Genomic DNA, 18146 nt, shown 5'->3' on the forward strand with positions numbered 1-18146 from the left:
CGCCAGGAAGCGCCGGATTCTAACCAAACCGCCCACCGCAAAGCTTTAAGTGGAGACGCCCGGCCACAGACGCTCCAAGTTATCGATTACGTGGTTTTCTCTCCCCGCCACACACAAAAAAAGAAGAGGCTAGGAGAAAAAGGCAACTGTATTTTAAAGTACATTAATGAGATTCTCGTCGCGGGTGTTCACGTTTTCTCGGAGGCCGAACACGGAGGGGCCGGCAGCGGTCACAGCCGCCCCCACAGGCGGAGCAGCCCGGCCGGCAGAGCAATGCAAACATCTTTCAGTTTTCCAGGAAACAGCAGGAGCTGCGGTGCCCCCCGAGGTGCGTGAGCGCGGGCGACGGGGCAGCGGCTTCCGCAGATGGGCTGCAGTTCTCAGAAGCATGGTGCAGCGACGATGAGGGACGACACGCTGCGGGGGCGGCGTGGGGTCAGAACTCCTCGTGCACGCTGCGGGCGTAGTCCACCAGCTTGCTGCCCGTGAAGAACTCGCTGTACTTGAGCACCTCCTCAGGCTCCAGGTAGTGGTTCTGGTTCTCGTCGGCGACGGCGATCATCTGCTTGGCCTCGTTGAGGGCACTGAACTCGTTCATGGGGTCCATGTAGTCCTGCAAGGGCCCCGCCAGCGTCTCCCCTGCCCTCGGCCTGGCGCCCAGCCACGCCGCCAGACCCCCGGGACGTGCGGCCGCCCCCAGGCGCTCGGCACCCCAGCCCCGGAGGCAGGCCAGCCTCACGTGCGACCCCGTGGGCTGGGGGACAGGGCAGGGCAGTGGGCGGTTCCAGAACGTCCAGGAGGCTCGGCCTGGCAGCCCTCCCCACCGGGTGGGGGGGATTGGGGGGGGCGCCTCCCCGGCCTCCTCAGGGGGCCACCCAGATCCCAGATGTGGACACAGCCGGGTCTCGGGCTCACAGGAAGGAGCGCCAGCCCTGGGCCCCGCCAGCCCTGGGCCCCGCCAGCCTTGGGCAGGGATCAGAGAATTCCGCGTAGAGTGAAATGACTCAGCAGCAAAATGGGAAAAAACAAGCCCCACGCAGCACCTACACGCGATACCAGTGAACACACCTCAGAGGCAGGTGGCAAGCCAGCCCACGCCCGTGCCCCTCGTGCCCAAGCGTCTGGACAGAGGGCCCAGCGGGCAGCCGCTCCTGAGCCTACGAGGCTGCCTGACCCAGGCACCCGACCCGGGGCCGGGCACCGACACTGTGCCCTAACGCCCTGCAGCAGGCACATGCCCACCACTTCCACGGGCTCAACCGGCCCCAGGCACCCCAGCCACAGGACGAGCCACGACCTGAACCATGAGGCCTTCCTGGCTCAGGCTGGGGCTCCCCGCCACGGTCCCCTGCTCACCTCCAGCTCCGCCATGGTCACGATCCCGTCGTGGTCGGCATCAATCAGTTCCTCAAACTCCCTCCTCCTGTCCCTCACCCAGCCGTCGTCAATGTCCTGGCCTTGCTGGTTCTCCACGGTGCCCGCGGGCAGAGAGATGAACTCGGGCAGCGAGAGCCTCTTGTCACCATCCTGGTCTGCAGGACAAGGGGCAAACCCTCAAGACTCCAGTGGACACAGGAGCGCCAGGCCCCTCGGGAGAAAAGTCAACCGCCCGGGTTTTGCAGCCAGGCCTCCAGTTTGTGAGGGTTCAGTCCGACCCGAACAGGTGTGTCTCGCAGGACCTGCGGCCGGATGGCATCGGCCAGGGCCGGGCCTGCCCTCGTCGGGCGGCCGCGCGGCCTTCCGGGGCCACCGCAGCCCAGGACTGGCCGCGCTGACCTCTGCCGGGAGGACCAGCGGGGGCGGGGGGGCCTCACCCAGGTCCCGGATGATCTCCTTGGCCATGAACTGGAGCATGCCACGGCTGTGCTCGGGGTGCAGGAAGGACAGGAACTCCTTCTCGGTCAGCAGCAGGTCCGGGGGGGGACTGTCCGCCTGATACCAGCGGTCTTTGAGGTTCTCCAGGACTTCCTGTGCTGAGAGGCGCGCCTCCGTGAGGATCTGGGCATGCGGAAGCCCGGCAGCCTCCGTGCGCCAGGCCGAGGCCCTGCCCTCGGGAGGGGAGCTCGGCCCCCCGAAGGCAGAGGCGCAACCGGCCCAGACACAGGCCCAGCCCCTGGCAGCCTTGCTCCCAGCGGGGTGGAACGTCTCTGCAGGGACAAGGGCACGACTCGGGCCTGCCCTTCGTCCCGTGCACCCTCCACGGGCAGGGCGGGGAAACCCCGTTTCCACGATGCCCCTGCCCCTCCCTCCATGGGAAGGCCGCGTGGGGCGTGGGGGGGTCCTGGGGCCGGTGACCACCCGGGGCCCCGCTGCAGCTTTCTGCTGGGAGCAGGGACGCCCGAGTCACAACAGGGGATCCCACACAAGGCCTGCAACCTCGACCCCACTGCCTCCAACAGACAGCAGATCCCGTGGCACAACTTTCAGGAGTAAATCCACCTCAGGCAGGTGGGAGCGGCTGGTTGTTCCCTGCCTGTCCGACCAGGGGGACGGAGCGGCGGACAGGCACAGGTTGGCCACGTCTACCTGGAGCCTGGGCATGGGTCCTGATGTGGAGATGGGATCTTTGCAGCTGTGACTAATCATCCTGAGGTGAGGTTGCCTGGGATCTCAGCTGGGCCCTCACCCAGATCTCCTTGGCTAGGAGGACACAGAGGCTGGAGAGGAGTGGCCACCAGCAGAGACGCTGGCAGCACTAGAAGCTGCAGGGGGGGACACCTGGCAGGGATCCTTCTGCAGGGCGCTATGCTGCAGCCCCAAGGACCCGCGCGTGACGGGTGACCTCAAGCTCAGCTCTCACCCTCCCGCCATGCTCTCCGGGCCTCTGGGACCCTTGACAGCTGCTCCTCACCTCTGAGCCCCCAGACCTGCTCACCTCACAAACTGAGAAGGGAGCAAGGGACTCATGAACAGACAGGAGGGGAGACGAGGGCTGGGCGGGCACACTGAACGCAGGGCGTGGGTTTCCAACTCACCGGCTCCGTGTCCCAGCCCCACACCCCCCAAGGAAAAGGGTGCTGAAGACAGACAAGCGGGGCCAGGTGGACGGCAGCTGCCCAAGAAGCCAGCATCCAATCACCGCTGGCAGGAAGCGGACGGGGCCCAGTCTTCGGAAGCCTCTAAAGGGCCCTTAAGTGAGTTCCCGCTGGGGGCAGCAGGTTAAGGAGCCAGCGTGGTCTCTAGGTGGCACAGATCCCATGCCCAGCCCGACACATGGGGTTAAGGATCTGGGGTTGCTACCACTATGGCGTAGGCCACAATTGCGGTTGGGATTTGATCCCTGGCCAGGGAGCTCCCACATGCTGCGGGTTGCGGCCAAAAAAAGAAAAGATACCTTCAGAAAACAGTTGGAACCACAGGACAGATGATGGAGACACAAAATGATCCGAAAATGGCCAATGACCACTTTTGGAAGAGCCTAATTAACATCCTGCTTTCAGGGCTTAGAGAAGAACAGGACCAAAGCTCTCGTCGTGGCGCAGGGAAAACCAGTCTGACTAGCATCCATGAGGATGCAGGTTTGATCCCTGGCCTCACTCAGGGGGTTTGGGATCCAGTGTCGCTGTAAGCTGTGGCATAGGCCAGCGGCTGTAGCTCCGATTCATTCCCTAGCCTGGGAACTTCCATATGCCACACATGCACCCCTAAAAAGCAAAAAACCAAAAGAAGTAAGTAAATAAATAAAAAATAAATCCCACACCAACCGAGGAAAAAGAGAAAAAGAAAGAAACAGAAACAAGCTTAACTCCCCTATTAATAAGATATCCAGCATGGCTCAGAAAATAAAGCTACACTCTGTGGAGTCCACTGAAAACCAAACTGCTGTAGAAAGAGCAGGCCTCAGAGTTCCCATCCTGGCTCAGCAGAAAAGAATCTGACTAGCATCCAAAAGAACACAGGTTCGATCCCTGGCCTCACGCAGTGGCTTAAAGATCCAGCGTTGTCATGAGCTGTGGTGTAGGTCGCAGATGCAGCTTGGATCTGGTGTTGCTGTGGCTGTGGTGTAGGCCGGCAGCTGCAGCTCCAATTCAACCCCTAGCCTGGGAACCTCCACAGGCCGCGGGTGAGAGCCCCCCCCCAAAAAGAAAGAAAGACTCAGCCTCGAGGGGGTTCCAGGTAAATTCTACCCAACACGTGAAGAGAAGGTCATACCATCTCATAGTCTTCCAGAGGAGAGAGGCAGAGGGTGTATGTACTTCCTAACTGACTGTGGGAGACCCAGACACCCACACCAGAAAAACACAACAAGAAAAGAAAACCATAGCCCAGCATCTCGCATGAACGTAGGTGCAAAAACACTCAGCAAAACACCAGCAGGTCAAATCCAACACCGTGAGAAGAGAATTTCACACCACAGCGGAGTGTGAGTTGCTCCGGGCAGGCAAGGTTGGTTTGACATCTGAGACTCAACGGATATCACCCGCCACATCCACAAACAAATGAGGAAGAATCACATGACCGTATCAACAGACGCAGAAAAAGCATCTGCCCAAATCCAATACCCACTTATGATCAAAACTCTAAGCAAACTAGGGGCGACCCAGCCGGCTCGATCGAGAACCTTTACCCAACCCACAACTAAGATGACGTTCAATGGTGAGAAACTCGAGGCTTTCCCACTAAAATCAGATATAAAGCAAGAACGGGCGCTCTCATCACTGCTTCTCCCCCTCGTGCGGGAAGTCCCAGCTCACACACGCAAACAGGAAAAGGGACCCAGGGACGCTGACGGGAAGGAGGGAACAAACCATCTTCATTCAACGACGCGACACTGGCCTACGCAGAATATTCAGAGGAATCAGCCAGAAACTCCTGGAACCACTGAGCAAGTACGGCAAGGTCACAGGACAGAAGCTGACTCACAGACACCAACTACCTCCCCGCACACCCGCCAGGAAGGTGAAATCTGGAGTTGAAACCTAAAGAACAGAGTTCCCGTTGTGGCTCAGTGGTTAACGAACCTGACTAGGAACCATGGGGCTGCAGCTTCAACCCCTGGCCTTGCTCAGTGGGTTAAGGATCCGGCGTTGCCGTGAGCTGTGGTGTAGGTCGCAGACACGGCTCAGATCCCACGTTGCTGTGGCTGATGTGGCGCGTAGGCCTGCAGCTACAGCTCCAATTAGACCCCTAGCTTGGGAACCTCCATAGGCTGCAAGTACGGCCGTAAAAAAACAAACAAAAAAAAACCCCAAAAAACTAAAGAGCAAGTGCAAATGGAAATAAGGTCCGGACTGCAGCCTGGATAGCAGACAAAAGGTGCTCCGCCCAGAGACAACCCTGCAGGGCGCCTCGAGAAAGACAACGGTAACGGACACCCATGGACCAAACCTGCCTCAGAGCAGAGGCTGGAAGGACATCAAGGAGGCTGTGACACCCAAGCCCGCCGGTCGGGCGGACACGAACCGAGCAGGGCAGCGTCCTGGGTACAAAGATGCGCCAAAGAAAACCCTGCACACACGTGTCCGTCCAGAGGGACGACCCGCCGCGTAAAGAACGAACAGGCAGCACGAGGCGCTCTGACGAAGCTCTGAGAGGCAAACAGGCCCCCAGGCTGTGAACAGACCACAGGAGGACAGGAGGGCACAGAGCCACGGTGACGCTTTGTTTATTTACTTATTTATTTATTTGTTTTGGCCATGCACCCAGCCTGCAGAAGTTCTCAGGCCAGAGATCGAACCATGCCACAGCAATGACAATGCCAGATCCTCAACCTGCAGAGCCACCAGGGAACTCCCAGTGAAACATGAGAACTCAACTAAGAGGCATCAAATTTTGTATCAGGGATTCAGGATTTTAAAGGAATATCTCTGGGAGTTCCTGTTGTGGTGCCCTGGAAACGAATCCAACTAGTATCCATGAAGATGCAGGTTCGATCCCCGGCCTTGCTCAGTGGGTTAAGGATCTGGCATTGCCCTGAGCTGTGGTGTAGGTCGCAAATGTGGCTCGGATCCCCTGTTGCTGTGGCTGTGGTGTAGGCTGGGCAGCTACAGCTCTGATTGCGCCCCTAGCCTGGGAACCTCCATGTGCAGGTGTGGCCCTAAAAAAAGCAATAAATAAATAAACAAGTAAATAAATAAACCAACCAACCAACCAAGGAGCATCTCTGAAAAGCTAAAGCGGGAAGAATCTGTCCCGACGCTGCGCCCGCCGCGCCAGCTCCCACCCACCCCACCCCTCAGGCAGATGCCCCCCCAAGCTCCCAGCTCAGGACTTGCCTCCCTGTGTGTCCAGTACCTTCCGCCGCCCACTCCCTAGAGCTCAGGGGTGTTCCAGGCCGCCAGCTGTCCCCCGACCCACCCCCCCGAGTGTGGAGGGTCCTAGGGCCTCCGCATAATGGACCCACGGGAGGCTGGGGACATTGTCACGCACGAGGCTGGGGACATTGTCATGCACGTCACACCGGCCACAGGAGGCCAAGCACTCACTCTCTTCATCGATGTTCAGGTCCCACTTATTCTTTATCTTATCAGCGATTTCTCTCTCATCGTGGCCTTTGCTCGCCAAAAACTTCACCCGGTACTCATCCCAGGACACACGGCCTGAAAGAGCAAACCAACCCGGAAGAGGGTTAACAAGGAACGTTTCCTTCTTTTTGCTCTTTTTAGGGTCCCACCTGCAGCATAAAGAGGTTCCCAGGCTGGGGGCTAAACCGGAGCTGCAGCTGACGGCCGACACCACAGCCACAGCTACACCAGATCCGAGCCGGGTCTGCGACCTACACCACAGCTCACGGTGACGCCGGATCCTCAACCCACTGAGCGAGGCCAGGGATCCAACCCGCAGCCTCATGGACACTAGTCCGGTTCGTAACCTGCTGGGCCACAGAGGGAGCTCCCAGCAACCCACGTCTTTAACAAGAGACATTGAACTGTTTCAAGACATCTGTCAAAACTGCTTGTGCTACGGGCAGTGGGGGAGGCAGAAGCCTCAAAGGCCCAGCTCCCACCCTCCTGCCCGGGCCCCGGTCTGAGGCAGAACAGCCAGAGCCCAGACCCGGGGCCTCGGCCACAAAGCCCGCTGCAACGCGTCTCTCGCAGGCAGCTCCGCGAGGGCCCTCCCCGCTCCAGCCGTCCGGACCCTCGGCGCACCGTCGCCATCGGGGTCCACGGCGCTGAAATGCATCTTGCTCTCGGCGACGGCCTGCTGGAAGTGCTCGGCCGTCTTCTCCATGATCCAGCGCTGCATCTCCTTGGCGCTGATCCTCCTGTCCGTGTTCAGGTCCACCCTGCGGGCCCGAGAACCCATCGGACGAGGCCCCAGGACCCCGACAGCAGCGGAAGGCCCGAGGGGCTCCACAGTCAGCCACGGAAACACCCGGAACAGAGCCACCCCCACCAAGGGTCATGCAAGAAAAGCCAGGAAGCTGGGGGCTGCTGGGGACACAGTGGGGAGCCAGGGAGGATGACGGGGGGCCGGGCGGGGCGCTCTCAGCTGCCCCTTGCTGTCGCCACCCCAGCAGTCTCAAGACCACCGGGAGAGGAAGAGACCCTCTGCCCCCCGCCCACTGCTGCTGGAGGGCAGATCGCCAGCCGGGTCCTCAGGCCCCAGGCCTGGGACACAGGCCCAAGGAGCTCCCGGGGACACCGGCGGCATGTCTCCTACTTGGAGAAGATAACCATCAGCTTCCGCCGGCTCCTCCGAGGCTCTGCGTCCTCCTCGAAGCCGCCCGTGTCCTTGCCCAGGAAGACCTCCTGGTGGAAATCCTTGTTGAGGTGCCCGTCCATCTCCAGCTTCACCCCGGTCAGGTGGTCTGGGGGCAGGATCTCCTCTTCCTCCCTGTGGCCCGCTCTCTCTCGAGCAGACGAGTGGTTGGCAGGCCGGGCTGACGCGTCCATCAGAAGGGCCACCCCCAGGAGCCAGAGGCAGCGGGCAGCCAGGCCACCGAGGGGGGCCAGCCTGGGTGCCATGGCCGCAGGGGTCTGCGCTGCGGGACGGCCGGCGCGTGCAGCCAGGAGCTGGGGAGAGAGCGGGGGGCCAGGTGAGGCTGAGGAAGCACACAGCCCACCCGCTGCCCCTGGCACGGAGGCTGCCAGGCCCGGACCGGCAGCAGGGGTCTAAGGAGGAGACCCAGAGCCAAGGGCGGACGGAGGCCCAGCAAGTCCTTCACGAGAGAAGCATTTCCTTCGTGACACGAACGCGACTCCTCGGCTCCAGGGCCCACGCTGGGCATCGTGTGTTCTCCTTTTCCCGGGCCCTGTCCTCCTCAGGTTAAGTGGCCTTACCTCGAGGTGCGGCCAGCGCCGCCAACCCCGCCCACCCAAGGCTCACAGCAGTTGCTCTGGGCGTGGTCCGTCTCTGTCCCTCCTGGCACTGAGATGGACCCCAGAGTCACAGTCGCTCGCTCTCCAGATGCCAGCGTGGCACTCCTGAGCTCCAGCACCGTGGCCAAGTCACGTGACCCTCTCAGCCTCAGCTTCTCCCGGGCAACAGGGGCGTCCTCCCCACCCCGAGGCTCTGCGAGGGCCTGGAACCAGCAGAGCACAAACCCACCCGGCAGCAGGGAGCCACCCTCCCCCATCACCCTTGTGCGCACACACACACACATGCACACACACCAGAAGCTGGGGTACCCAGCAAGTCTGTCACCCTGCATGTCCCTGGGCCTGAAGGAACAAGGCCACCGTCCGTCCTCGTCAGGGAGCTGGGAGCCACAGGAGCTCCCACCGGGCACCTGGCCGCCCTGCCGCTCCCCCGCCTGCTCCTTCCACCTGGCGGGCCTGCCCACCGCAAGCCTCCTCCCCAGTCCCCACGGGGCTCCTCTCGGACCTTCCGGGTCCCTGACGCGTGCCTCTTGGAGCCTGTCCACCTGGCAAACACCTGCTGGCCTTTCCAGGCACCACAGAGCACCCCTCCCCTGGCAGGCTTTACAGGGAGCAGCAGCAGAGGAAAGCCCACCCATGCCGGGGTGCCGCATGCAGCCGAGCTGCAGCACAAGAGGTTCCGGAACCACAGTGCCTCCATCACACAAAACAGACTCCTGCGCTGGCCGGAGCGCAGCGCCACACCGCAGCCCGAGGGCGCCGGCAGACGCCACCACCTGCTTCTTCCACGCCCGACTCACGTCAATCCCTGGCAAGGGGACATGCCACACATCAGTCCTCTGGGCCCAGCGACGAGACCCCACTCTCTGAGCTTGGCTGGTTCATTCGTTTGAGGGAGAAACTCACAAAAGGGCAGCCTGACCTCCCTCTTTCCGTCAGGGCCTGCACCCTCCCGAAACCCACCAGAGCCCACCATCCCCGCTCTCTGTGCTGTCACTGTCTCCTACACCACATCTAACAGAACTGCTACCTGTCCCCCTCTGAGTATATGGTCCCAGCACCTGTCACACCATCCATGCACAGCAGGCCCTAACAAACCCCAGCAAGCAAAGACAGGCCTTTCTGCCCTTCCCCGATGCCCAGTTCCTGACCTCCCTGCGCAAACCAAGACAACTTCCTCCTGGCCGGCGCCACCCCACCCACCTTGGCCATAAAAACAGACGTCATGTCCAAACAGACTGTGCTTGGCTTCTTCAACGAACGCTCAATGCTCCCTAGCGCGACCGGTGGTACAGGGCGTGTTATTTACACGACGTGAAGTACAAAGGGTAACCCCCAAGCAACCACGGAGACGTCAGAAGGTCAGCTCGGCGTCCTCCCCTCCGCTCACAAACAACGCTTATGCCCCTTCCCAGCACAGACCGAGCGGCACGACCCAGGACGTCGCTCAGCTGCCCCACCTCCTGCCCCGCGGGATGGGATTTCCAAGCTGGGTCGGCCCAATTGACCAGAGGACTCCACCCCACGACTCCCGGCCATCCCTGGGGGTCCGTTCTGGTGCAACTGGTGCGGCTGCCGTCGTTAACAGCCAAGCGCTTTTCCTAAAAGATCCGTTACGGGTTGTAGGAGTCGCGCCCGGTATTGGCTCAACCGGGCGTCACGGGCCTCAGGCGCGACCTGAGACCCTCAGCACAGCCTGGACGGCCGGACCGCAACCGCCTCGGACAGACGGCCTTGAGCGCGTCTGGCCGCCCGGGCTCCACCGACCCCCGGCCGCCGCATCCGAGGGTCCCGGCCGGCGGGGTCAGAGAGCCGCCTGGGGCGCCCCCTGGCCTGCGCGCTCCGCTCCCCGCCGCCCCGGGGCCCTCACTCACCGCTTCTTTCTCGGCGCCCAGGATACGCCGAGGGGCCCGAGCGCCTGAGACGCCTCCAACGGGCCACCGCTAGGCCGCGGCCATTTTTCTTCCGGGAAGAGGAGGGTCACGGGGCGGTGCGATCTCCCCCGCGCCGACGCTGGCGCCGCCATCTTTCCCCCGGGCGGAAGCGGTCGCATGGCTCTCCGCGGAGGCCAATGAGGAGCGCGCGCGGGTCCACGTGGCCCGGAGGCGCGGCCCGGGCCCTCCCCGCGAGCGGCCTCGGTCCGCGGCGCTCCGCGCAATGAGGCTTCTGCGGCGCGCGTGGCGGCACCGGACGGCGCTGGGCCTGGGCTGCCTGGCGCTGGGCGGCGCCACGCTGCTCTACCTGGCGCGCTGCGCCGCGCCCCCCGCGCCCGCCCCCGCGCCCGCCGCCCAGGCGCGCGCGGTTGCTTTTCTGGCGGTGCTGGTAGCCAGCGCGCCGCGGGCCGCCGAGCGGCGCAGCGTGGTCCGCAGCACTTGGCTGGCGGCGCGGCGCGGCGGCCCTGGGGACGTGTGGGCGCGCTTCGCCGTGGGCACCGACGGGCTGGGCGCCGAGGAGCGGCGTGCCCTGGAGCGTGAGCAGGCACGGCACGGCGACCTGCTGCTGCTGCCCACGCTGCGCGACGCCTACGAGAACCTCACGGCCAAGGTGCTGGCCATGCTGGCCTGGCTGGACGAGCACGTGGCCTTCGAGTTCGTGCTCAAGGCGGACGACGACTCATTCGCGAGGCTGGACGCACTCCTGGCCGATCTGCGCGCCCGTGACCCTGCGCGCCGCCGCCGCCTCTACTGGGGCTTCTTCTCCGGCCGGGGCCGCGTCCGACCTGGGGGCCGCTGGCGCGAAGCCGCCTGGCAGCTCTGCGATTACTATTTGCCCTACGCGCTGGGCGGCGGTTACGTGCTGTCGGCCGACCTGGTGCACTACCTGCGCTTCAGCCGCGAGTACCTGCGCGCTTGGCACAGCGAGGACGTGTCGATGGGCGCCTGGCTGGCACCGGTGGACGTGCAGCGGGAGCACGACCCGCGCTTCGACACCGAGTACAAATCCCGCGGCTGCAGCAACCAGTACCTGGTGACGCACAAGCAGAGCCTGGAGGACATGCTGGAGAAGCACCAGACGCTGGAGCGCGACGGCCGCCTGTGCAAGCGGGAGGTGCAGCTGCGCCTGTCCTACGTCTACGACTGGTCGGCGCCGCCCTCGCAGTGCTGCCAGCGGAAGGAGGGCATCCCCTGACCGTCGCCTGCAGCCGGCGCACGGGCCCAGGAGGGCGGGTTCACCCTTCCTACCGAGCCTGGCGGTGCAGGGGGAGGCCCGTCCAGAGCCCGGGGTGAGGGCACCGTCCACGGGCGAAGCCGGCAGCTTCCGGCTAGTTGTTAGCACCACGAGGTCAGCCCCCAAGAGGACTTCGTTTACCTGGTGGCCGTGGGCCCTTCAGGTGGATGCTGAGCAGCAGCGGACAGCTCCTAAGCCTCGCTCCAGTCGGCGCCCAGTTCCCCTCAAGAGCCATACATGGCGGCCTGCAGAGGGCTTCTTGTTCCAGGGCTGGGTGGCCCATCCTGCAGGCTGCAGCCAGCATCACGTCCAGGCGGAAGTGTCTGGTCCCTGGATTCAGCATTCTCCTGGATGGGGGCGGTGGACACCCTGCTGTGGAAGCAGCCCACAGAGACTGTCCACTCCTTGTCCCCTCCCCGGTAGGGCTGAGGAACCAGAGGGCAGAGCTGCCCCCAAGAAAAACTCCCGACTCCTAGGGCACGGACCGTGTCGTCCCCTGTCCCAACCATCCCGCTAGCACACCCGCTGTGCACCGAGAGCTGTGACCTCTGCCAGGGCCTCAGCACTCGGAGACGGGCTGTGCTGCACCCGGTGGGCACTGCTTGTCACACGCACGTCTAGGATTTAACTTTGTTGTGTGTGCATCAGCTTCCGTGGCATCTGGTCCTTCGCGTTGCTGTGGAGTGAACCTGTGCCTCATGTGAGACGGCACCTGCCTGGGATTAATTTATACGTTTTGTAAAAGTTGGGAATGGGCGGGTCCCCGTGTATTTTCAATTATTTAAGAGAAGGCTTTTCTTTCAGAACTTGGAATGTGTGGATTCGTCTGTTTCTACAGCTCGGGTTTAGACCCGTGGCTGCTTAAGTGTTGAAACATGGCGGGGTCTGTGTCCTTGTCTCCGTCTGTGCTGCAGGCAGTGCCCGTGTCTCTAAAAGGACTTTCCCTCGAGGCTCCTCATGGCCGCACATGGCACGTGTCTCACGCCACTTCCAGGGATTGAACCTGTGGAAGCGCTGATGCAGGCTGTCTTGAGACAGCCTCGCCGCGGCGCGTCCCCTTGGAGACCCGGCGTTCCCGGCACCCCAGCACGTCCCAGAAGGCTGGGGCGTCCACGAAAGTGGGCGCCCTGGTCGTTGCAGAGTTGCAGTCAGGCGGCTCCAGGGAGCCCTGCTCAGGCCAGCAGCGTGAGGCCGCTGTGCCCTTTCTCTCTGGCTCTGGTTGGGTGCTGTGCTTGTAACCAGCTGTGCTGCCACCGTATCTGCACCCCCAGGGGCAGTGGGGTCGGGAGGGTACTATCCTCCAACTTGCCTGGTCCTTGTCATTCCTGTACCTGCTTGGGCCGTGGATTTTAAGAGCAGGTGTCTTGGTCGCCCCACAGACCCGGTAGCTGGCACAGCGGGCGTCACTTACAGCTCTAGAGGCCGGGAGTCCACGGACAGGGTGAGGGCGCCAGAGCAAGTGGGCAGACGGCCCCCTTCCTGCCCTGCCGCGAGGGGAGAGACACGGGCCGGCTCTCTGCCGCCCCTTCTTAGGGTGCTCGTCCCAGCCTGATCTGGACCCCACTGCACGGGGATCTGGCTTCCATTTGAACCTGGGGGCCCAGCCGGTCTGGCGCAGCAGGGTCAGGTGTTTTTGTCTGAAGGCAAGAGTGCCCCTGTGGCTCGGCAGGCTCTGCCTCTCAGTCAGTTTCTCTCTTCTGTGTTTCTGCCTCCTTGTCTCCCTGAGTTGCATTCTGGGCAATTTATTTATTTTTGCTTTTTAGGGCCACACCTGTGGCATATGGAGGTTCCCAGGCTAAGGATCAAATCAGAGCTGCAGCAGCAGCCAGCCTAAACCACAGCCACAGCATCTTGGGATCCGAGCCACGTCGGCAACCCACACGCACAGCTCGCGGCAACACCGGATCCTTAACCCACTGAGTGAGGCCAGGGATCGAACCCACGTCCTAGTTGGATTCCTTTCCGCTGTGCCACAACAGGAACTCCTCAAAGTCTGTTCTGCCTGAAGCGCCTCAACCCTAGGGTCTAGTTCTCTGAGCAGAGCTGCGCCCAAAGCGCCTGGCTGGACCCAAGGAGGGGCACATGGGGAGGCGGCAGTGCAGCAGCCCTGAGATGCTGGCATCCGCCGTGTGGGGGCACGCCTGCTGCCCCTCTTCACCGCCTACCAGCCCTCAGCAAGGGGACTGCCTGGGGCCTGGGGGGAGCAGGGCCCAGTCCCTCCTGACTCTTGGAGCAGGGCAAGCAAGCAAGGCACTCAGGAGCCCGAGCCATCACACGGTGGGCTGGGTGCAGCCCCAGTGCCTGTCCCCCGTCGCCTCCCTACCCCCAGGGCCACAGCCGCCTCTGCTCTCCATGCCAGGCTCACTCCTGCCAACCCCGCCTCAAGCCTCCACCAGCCCTTATTCCCTTGAATGTCACCTCCTGTCCTTGCGGAGTCTTGCCCAGATCACCTGTGCTGACAGGCAGAGATTGGAGCAGCGCAGCTGCCCAGGAACCACAACTGCCTGCATGGACAGAGGCTGGCGGGGACCCGTGTTGGCCACCGGCCCTACTGCAGGGAGGACCCTTCTGCTGCTTTGAGCCCCCAGCCTGTGGTGCTTTGCCCAGGGGACCAGCACAACTCTGGTGCCATCTGCCCTGTCCCTCCCAACCCCAGTGCCTGGTAGCACCTGCTGGGCATCACAGACCTCAGCCACTGCCCAGCCTCCTTTGCCTCCCAGGGCCCTGCACAGATCCCACCCCCCCAGGACAGGCCTTGGACCCAGGGCGGCGTGCCAGGCATGCCCACAGCCTGTCCCTTGGGCTGCCCAGCCCCACATTCCCCTTGGCCGTCAGGCCTGGCCCTTGCCCCCACTGGCTAGAGGTCTCAGCCCAGCACCGCAGGGTCTGACGGGGACGGCTGCCCCTGGCACCCGGTCCACATGGCGAGACCGCTGACTCTCGGCAGCCAGGGCCCAGGAGCACATGGCAGCTACTCACAGACGGGCAGGTGCCAGCCCCCGCAGGGCCTTCAGAGCAGCTTCTGAGAAGCTGTTATTCAAGGTCACAGCTGATGGGTGCTCGCCCTCTGCTTCCGAGGACCTGGGGGGGAGGGGGGCTGCTCCGAGCTGAGCTGACCCTCCCATCACGAGTCCAGGGAGCGAGTGAGAGGCTGCCCGCTGGGCTGGAGCTCACACGGGGCTCCTGAGGGGCTGCGGTCCAACCCCAGGGGGCCTTCTCCTCCTGAGCCTTCGCTCCTGAGCCTCCCTGGGAGTTGCCGTCTCCACAGCCTCGGAGCTAGAACAAGACCGCGCCCCATCCCCTGGCCTCTGGAGGCGACCGCTGCTGCCCGCCTGCAGCCCTCTTGGGCCCCACCCTCAGTTCTGTGCCCAAAGAAAGTTCCCATCCCACCCCCTCTCCACTGTCCCCAACACCGTCCTCTGACCCCACAGTATCTGTGGAGGGTGCCGCTGGGTCCCCCCACCCGACTCACAGCCTCTTGCAGAGGCGGCCCGACCTTCCAGGGCCACGCTGCAGCCAGCCGGCCCTCCCGTGTCAGCCAGCCACCGGCCCCCACACGTCCACGGGGTCCCTTCTCTGCTGGGGGCCTCCAGGGACTGCCCCCTCTTCCTCCCCAGGACCCTGGGCCTCCCGCACTATGGGGCCCCTGGAAGGGGGCGGAGGAGGAGAGCAGGGGGCAGGTCATGAGGAAGTGACGCCAGCGGCCTCTCCCGTCTGCCACCCTGCCAGCTGCAGCCTCTGCCCAGGCCACAGTGACCAGCAAGACCCTCGGCGTGGCCCATGGGCATCCCATGGACCGTGGCTCCAGCGCCCAGCTTCACCCAGGGCCCAGGTTTGGCAGGAGACACAGAGGCCAAGGTCTCCGCTGAAACGGCGTGGCCTCGCCCAGCTCGGTAGCCCTGGAGCAGCCCCTGGGGAAGGAGCGAAATGAGGAAAGAAAAGCCGTTGCTGTGAGGCTGTGGCCAGACACCCCAGGGACCCTCAGACCCGGGCCACGGGGACCTGCTCTAGGAGGCCCTATGGACTGGGGACCCCGCTCTGAATGTCAGCCTCCGTCACCCAGGTCAGAAGACTGGGCAGAGGTGTGGCCCCCGCTCCAGGGACCACAGGTGCCCCAGGGTCCCCCCCAGCGCCCCGGGAGTGGCGAGGTCTGCCCTGGCTGCTCCCGGAAGACCAGCCTCGGCCGTGTCAGGGGTAGTGGGGGGTGGGGGATCCAGGAGGTGACAAGGGTCCGAGGTCTCAGCAGAGGGGCCTCCGCTTGAGCCCGGCTGTGGCAGCTTCCTGAGAGCACGCTCCCCGCCCAAGGCAGGGGCACCAGTAGTCGGGCGGCAGTGCGGACAGGGGTGTCAGGAGGGGGCAGTCGCTGGCCTGGCCACTTGGCAGGACATCAGGCCCCCCCCCCAGGCAGGGCTCGACGGGCCACGGTGCTGGCCGATGCTCCAGGCAGGGAGGAGCCGGCGTGGCCATGGAGCCTGGTCAGCAGCCGACTCTGTCCTCTAGAGTAAACACCGGGGGCAGCCCTGTAGGTGGGACAGGGAGCCAGGGAGGGCCCCGTCCAGCTCGGCCTCCTGCTGACCAGGGCTGTCCCAGCCCAGTGACCCAAGCCCCAGCCCCTCCCTCTGGTGGCGTCTGAGGGTCTTGGCGCCCAGCCACCACAGGGCCCGTGCAACCCTGCCTTAGCTGCCCAGCCCCCAGCCGGTCCCATGCAGAGGGACGGCTGTGGGGCCAGGCTCAGACTGGAGCCTGGGCAAGCGACCACAGGGTTCCTGTGTCCAGCTCTTGGACCACGTTCCCAGACAGACCCCTGGCCGGCCCCTCGGGCCCCGAGAAGGGATCCGGCCGCTTCCACAGCGAAGGCCCAGGGCTGCCCCCTCCCCCCCGGGCTGGCCTTGCTGATCCTGGGCTGCAGCCCATGTGGGCAGTGGGCTGGCCTGGTAGCAGTGGGGCTGCTGGCGGTTGAGCGGCTGCTTCTGGGGACGCTTCGCTTCAGAGATGGAGCCCTGTCCTCAGACGCCCCTTCCAGTTCAGTCCCTTCCTCACACACCCAGGTGCCCAGAACAGCCTGGAGGGCTGTGGGCACAGGTGGCGTGCTCTCCTGCCCTGGCCGCCACCCCAGATATGCGTGTGACACGCTGGCTGTTGCAAAACTGATGCTATCAGGGCCTAGGGGCCCGTGAGTCACTGCCCCAGAGCAGGGTTGTGCCCAAACCTCCCCAACAAAAGCCCTTTGTCCCGCATCCCAGCCCCGCCAGACCTGCCCGTGCACAGGGCAGACGCAGCAGGCAGGCACGCCGATGGCGACAGGCTCGGGCTCGGGCTCAGCCACTTCCCAGCCTGTCTCCACCCTGCTGCAGGGCCCAGGCTGTGGGAGACCCCAGGCTGCTGGAGGCCTCGGCCCCGGGTCCAGTCAGGAGCCCCGGGCTGGAAACCAAGCACCCCGATGATCTGGGGCAGAGGCCTGAGGTCATGCAGGGCTTGGAGCAGCCTGAACAGGGAGCCCCGAGCGGGGAGGAGGCCCCAGGACGCAGCCAGGCCAGGGCAGGGCTGTGGGTGCAGCTGCAGGCCTCCGATAAGAGGAGGCGCCCGGCTGTCTCCAAGGAGCAGGACAGGGCGCTGGGACCCGTCCTCCCATCACCAGCGTCCAGAGGGGACCATGAGGGTGGGGCCTGGAGCTCCCACTCTGCCCACCCCACCCTCCTAGCTCTGGCCACAGCTCCAGAAGCCATGGCTCCAGAAGGCAGGGCTCCAGGGCTGGAGGGAGCGTTTTTCTTCCTGGAAGCCCCAGCTGCAAGCAGAGGAGTCAGCAGATGTCCTGGGACATGGGACATGAGTCCTGGCAAATGCCAGCAGGGTCAGCCCCTTGCTCCTGCTGCTCCAGATCAGGGCTCGGGTTCAGGGAGCTCAGCACCCCCTGCAGCTCGGGTCAGCCTCTGGGAGACAGTGGGGCTCTGGGGGCTTCACCTGGCGCTGGCCCTCCATCCACACCGGGGGGGACAGCCTGTGTCCTCAAGGGCCGTTCTGGGGCCAGGCTGGACCCACCTAGAGCAGCCACTGCCGCCCGCCCCAGCCTCCCATTTCCTCACTCCTGCACCCCCAGCACAGGGGCTCAGCTGGAGACAGCACATTCCAAGGGAATTACAGCTAAGTGGTTAATGACCTCCCATTAGGGGGCAGAGATGGGGAAGAAGACAACACAGACGCCGGCTCAGAGCCCGCCTGGCCCTGGCCACCTGCCCACGAAGCTCTGGGCAGCCGGCTAGGCCATCCCCTCCCCACTCTCGTCTCGTCGCCCGTCTCCTGTCTGTCGCTCCAGCAGGACCTGGGCTGGATCTCTGTCATCACAGGTCTGGGTGAGGGGTGAGGTCTGCCCTTCCTGGACCGGGGGCGGTGGGGGACGGGCAGGTGGGGAAGGACGGTGGGGGGGCCCAGCGGGGCTGAGCCGGCCATGCTGGGTGCTGGCCGCCACCCCCAGCACGCGCCAGTGCGCAGCGTCGGTTCTCCCATTCGGGTGGGGACACCAAGCTGGGTCCCATGGGCTCCCAGGGCCCCCCATGGGACCTCAGTGATGGAACGTAGGGGCCGGGACCTCTCCCCCAACACCTCTCCCCCTCCCACCTCCTAACAGGGACCCCAGTCCTGTCGGCCACCCACTCAGACCAGGCCAGTGCCTATGGCCACTGCGAAGCATAAAACCGCCCCCAGACCCTCAGGCCCTGA

At 64.0% G+C, this 18146-nt stretch overlaps 2 protein-coding genes across 5 annotated transcripts; one reads left to right on the forward strand and one right to left on the reverse strand.

Annotated features, from left to right (window-relative positions):
- Positions 1–130: 130 nt before the first annotated feature.
- On the reverse strand, positions 131–10228 carry SDF4 (stromal cell derived factor 4). Of its 4 annotated transcripts, none has more exons than XM_021097430.2 (7): positions 10136–10228; positions 7603–7955; positions 7089–7225; positions 6426–6539; positions 1815–1973; positions 1357–1532; positions 131–613 (listed from the first exon to the last, which is right to left on the reverse strand). In XM_021097430.2, the coding sequence occupies exons 2-7, from the start codon at positions 7905–7907 to the stop codon at positions 437–439; spliced, it is 1068 nt and encodes a 355-aa protein (XP_020953089.1). In that variant the 5' UTR covers positions 7908–7955; positions 10136–10228; the 3' UTR covers positions 131–436. The 4 variants fall into 4 exon arrangements, with proteins under 4 accessions (XP_020953089.1, XP_003356156.1, XP_084818663.1 ...); XM_003356108.5 differs by having other exon boundaries at positions 9465–10228; XM_084962537.1 differs by lacking the exons at positions 131–613; positions 1357–1532; positions 1815–1973 and adding an exon at positions 5601–6037.
- Positions 10229–10362: 134 nt separating this feature from the next.
- On the forward strand, positions 10363–12235 carry B3GALT6 (beta-1,3-galactosyltransferase 6). Its single transcript, XM_003127488.5, has one exon. It carries the CDS (start codon positions 10419–10421, stop codon positions 11388–11390), a length of 972 nt encoding a protein of 323 aa, XP_003127536.1. The 5' UTR covers positions 10363–10418; the 3' UTR covers positions 11391–12235.
- Positions 12236–18146: the final 5911 nt, after the last annotated feature.

Source organism: Sus scrofa, chromosome 6, assembly GCF_054392235.1.
Source record: "Sus scrofa isolate SSC_HxYL_T2T_F1_AM1 chromosome 6, Sscrofa_HxYL_maternal_Yorkshire_Landrace_v2.0, whole genome shotgun sequence".
Taxonomy (NCBI): Eukaryota; Metazoa; Chordata; class Mammalia; order Artiodactyla; family Suidae; genus Sus; species Sus scrofa.

Excerpts from the sequence above, each read along its gene's own strand:
- B3GALT6 (XM_003127488.5), top strand. The coding sequence starts at position 10,419 with ATGAGGCTTCTGCGGCGCGCGTGGCGGCACCGGACGGCGCTGGGCCTG.
- SDF4 (XM_003356108.5), bottom strand. The coding sequence starts at position 9,488 with ATGACGTCTGTTTTTATGGCCAAG. Across the intron at positions 7,226-7,602 it reads CTGATGGTTATCTTCTCCAA|GGTGGACCTGAACACGGACA; the intron begins GTAGGAGACATG and ends TCGGGCCCGCAG. Across the intron at positions 614-1,356 it reads TGACCATGGCGGAGCTGGAG|GACTACATGGACCCCATGAA; the intron begins GTGAGCAGGGGA and ends GGGCCCTTGCAG.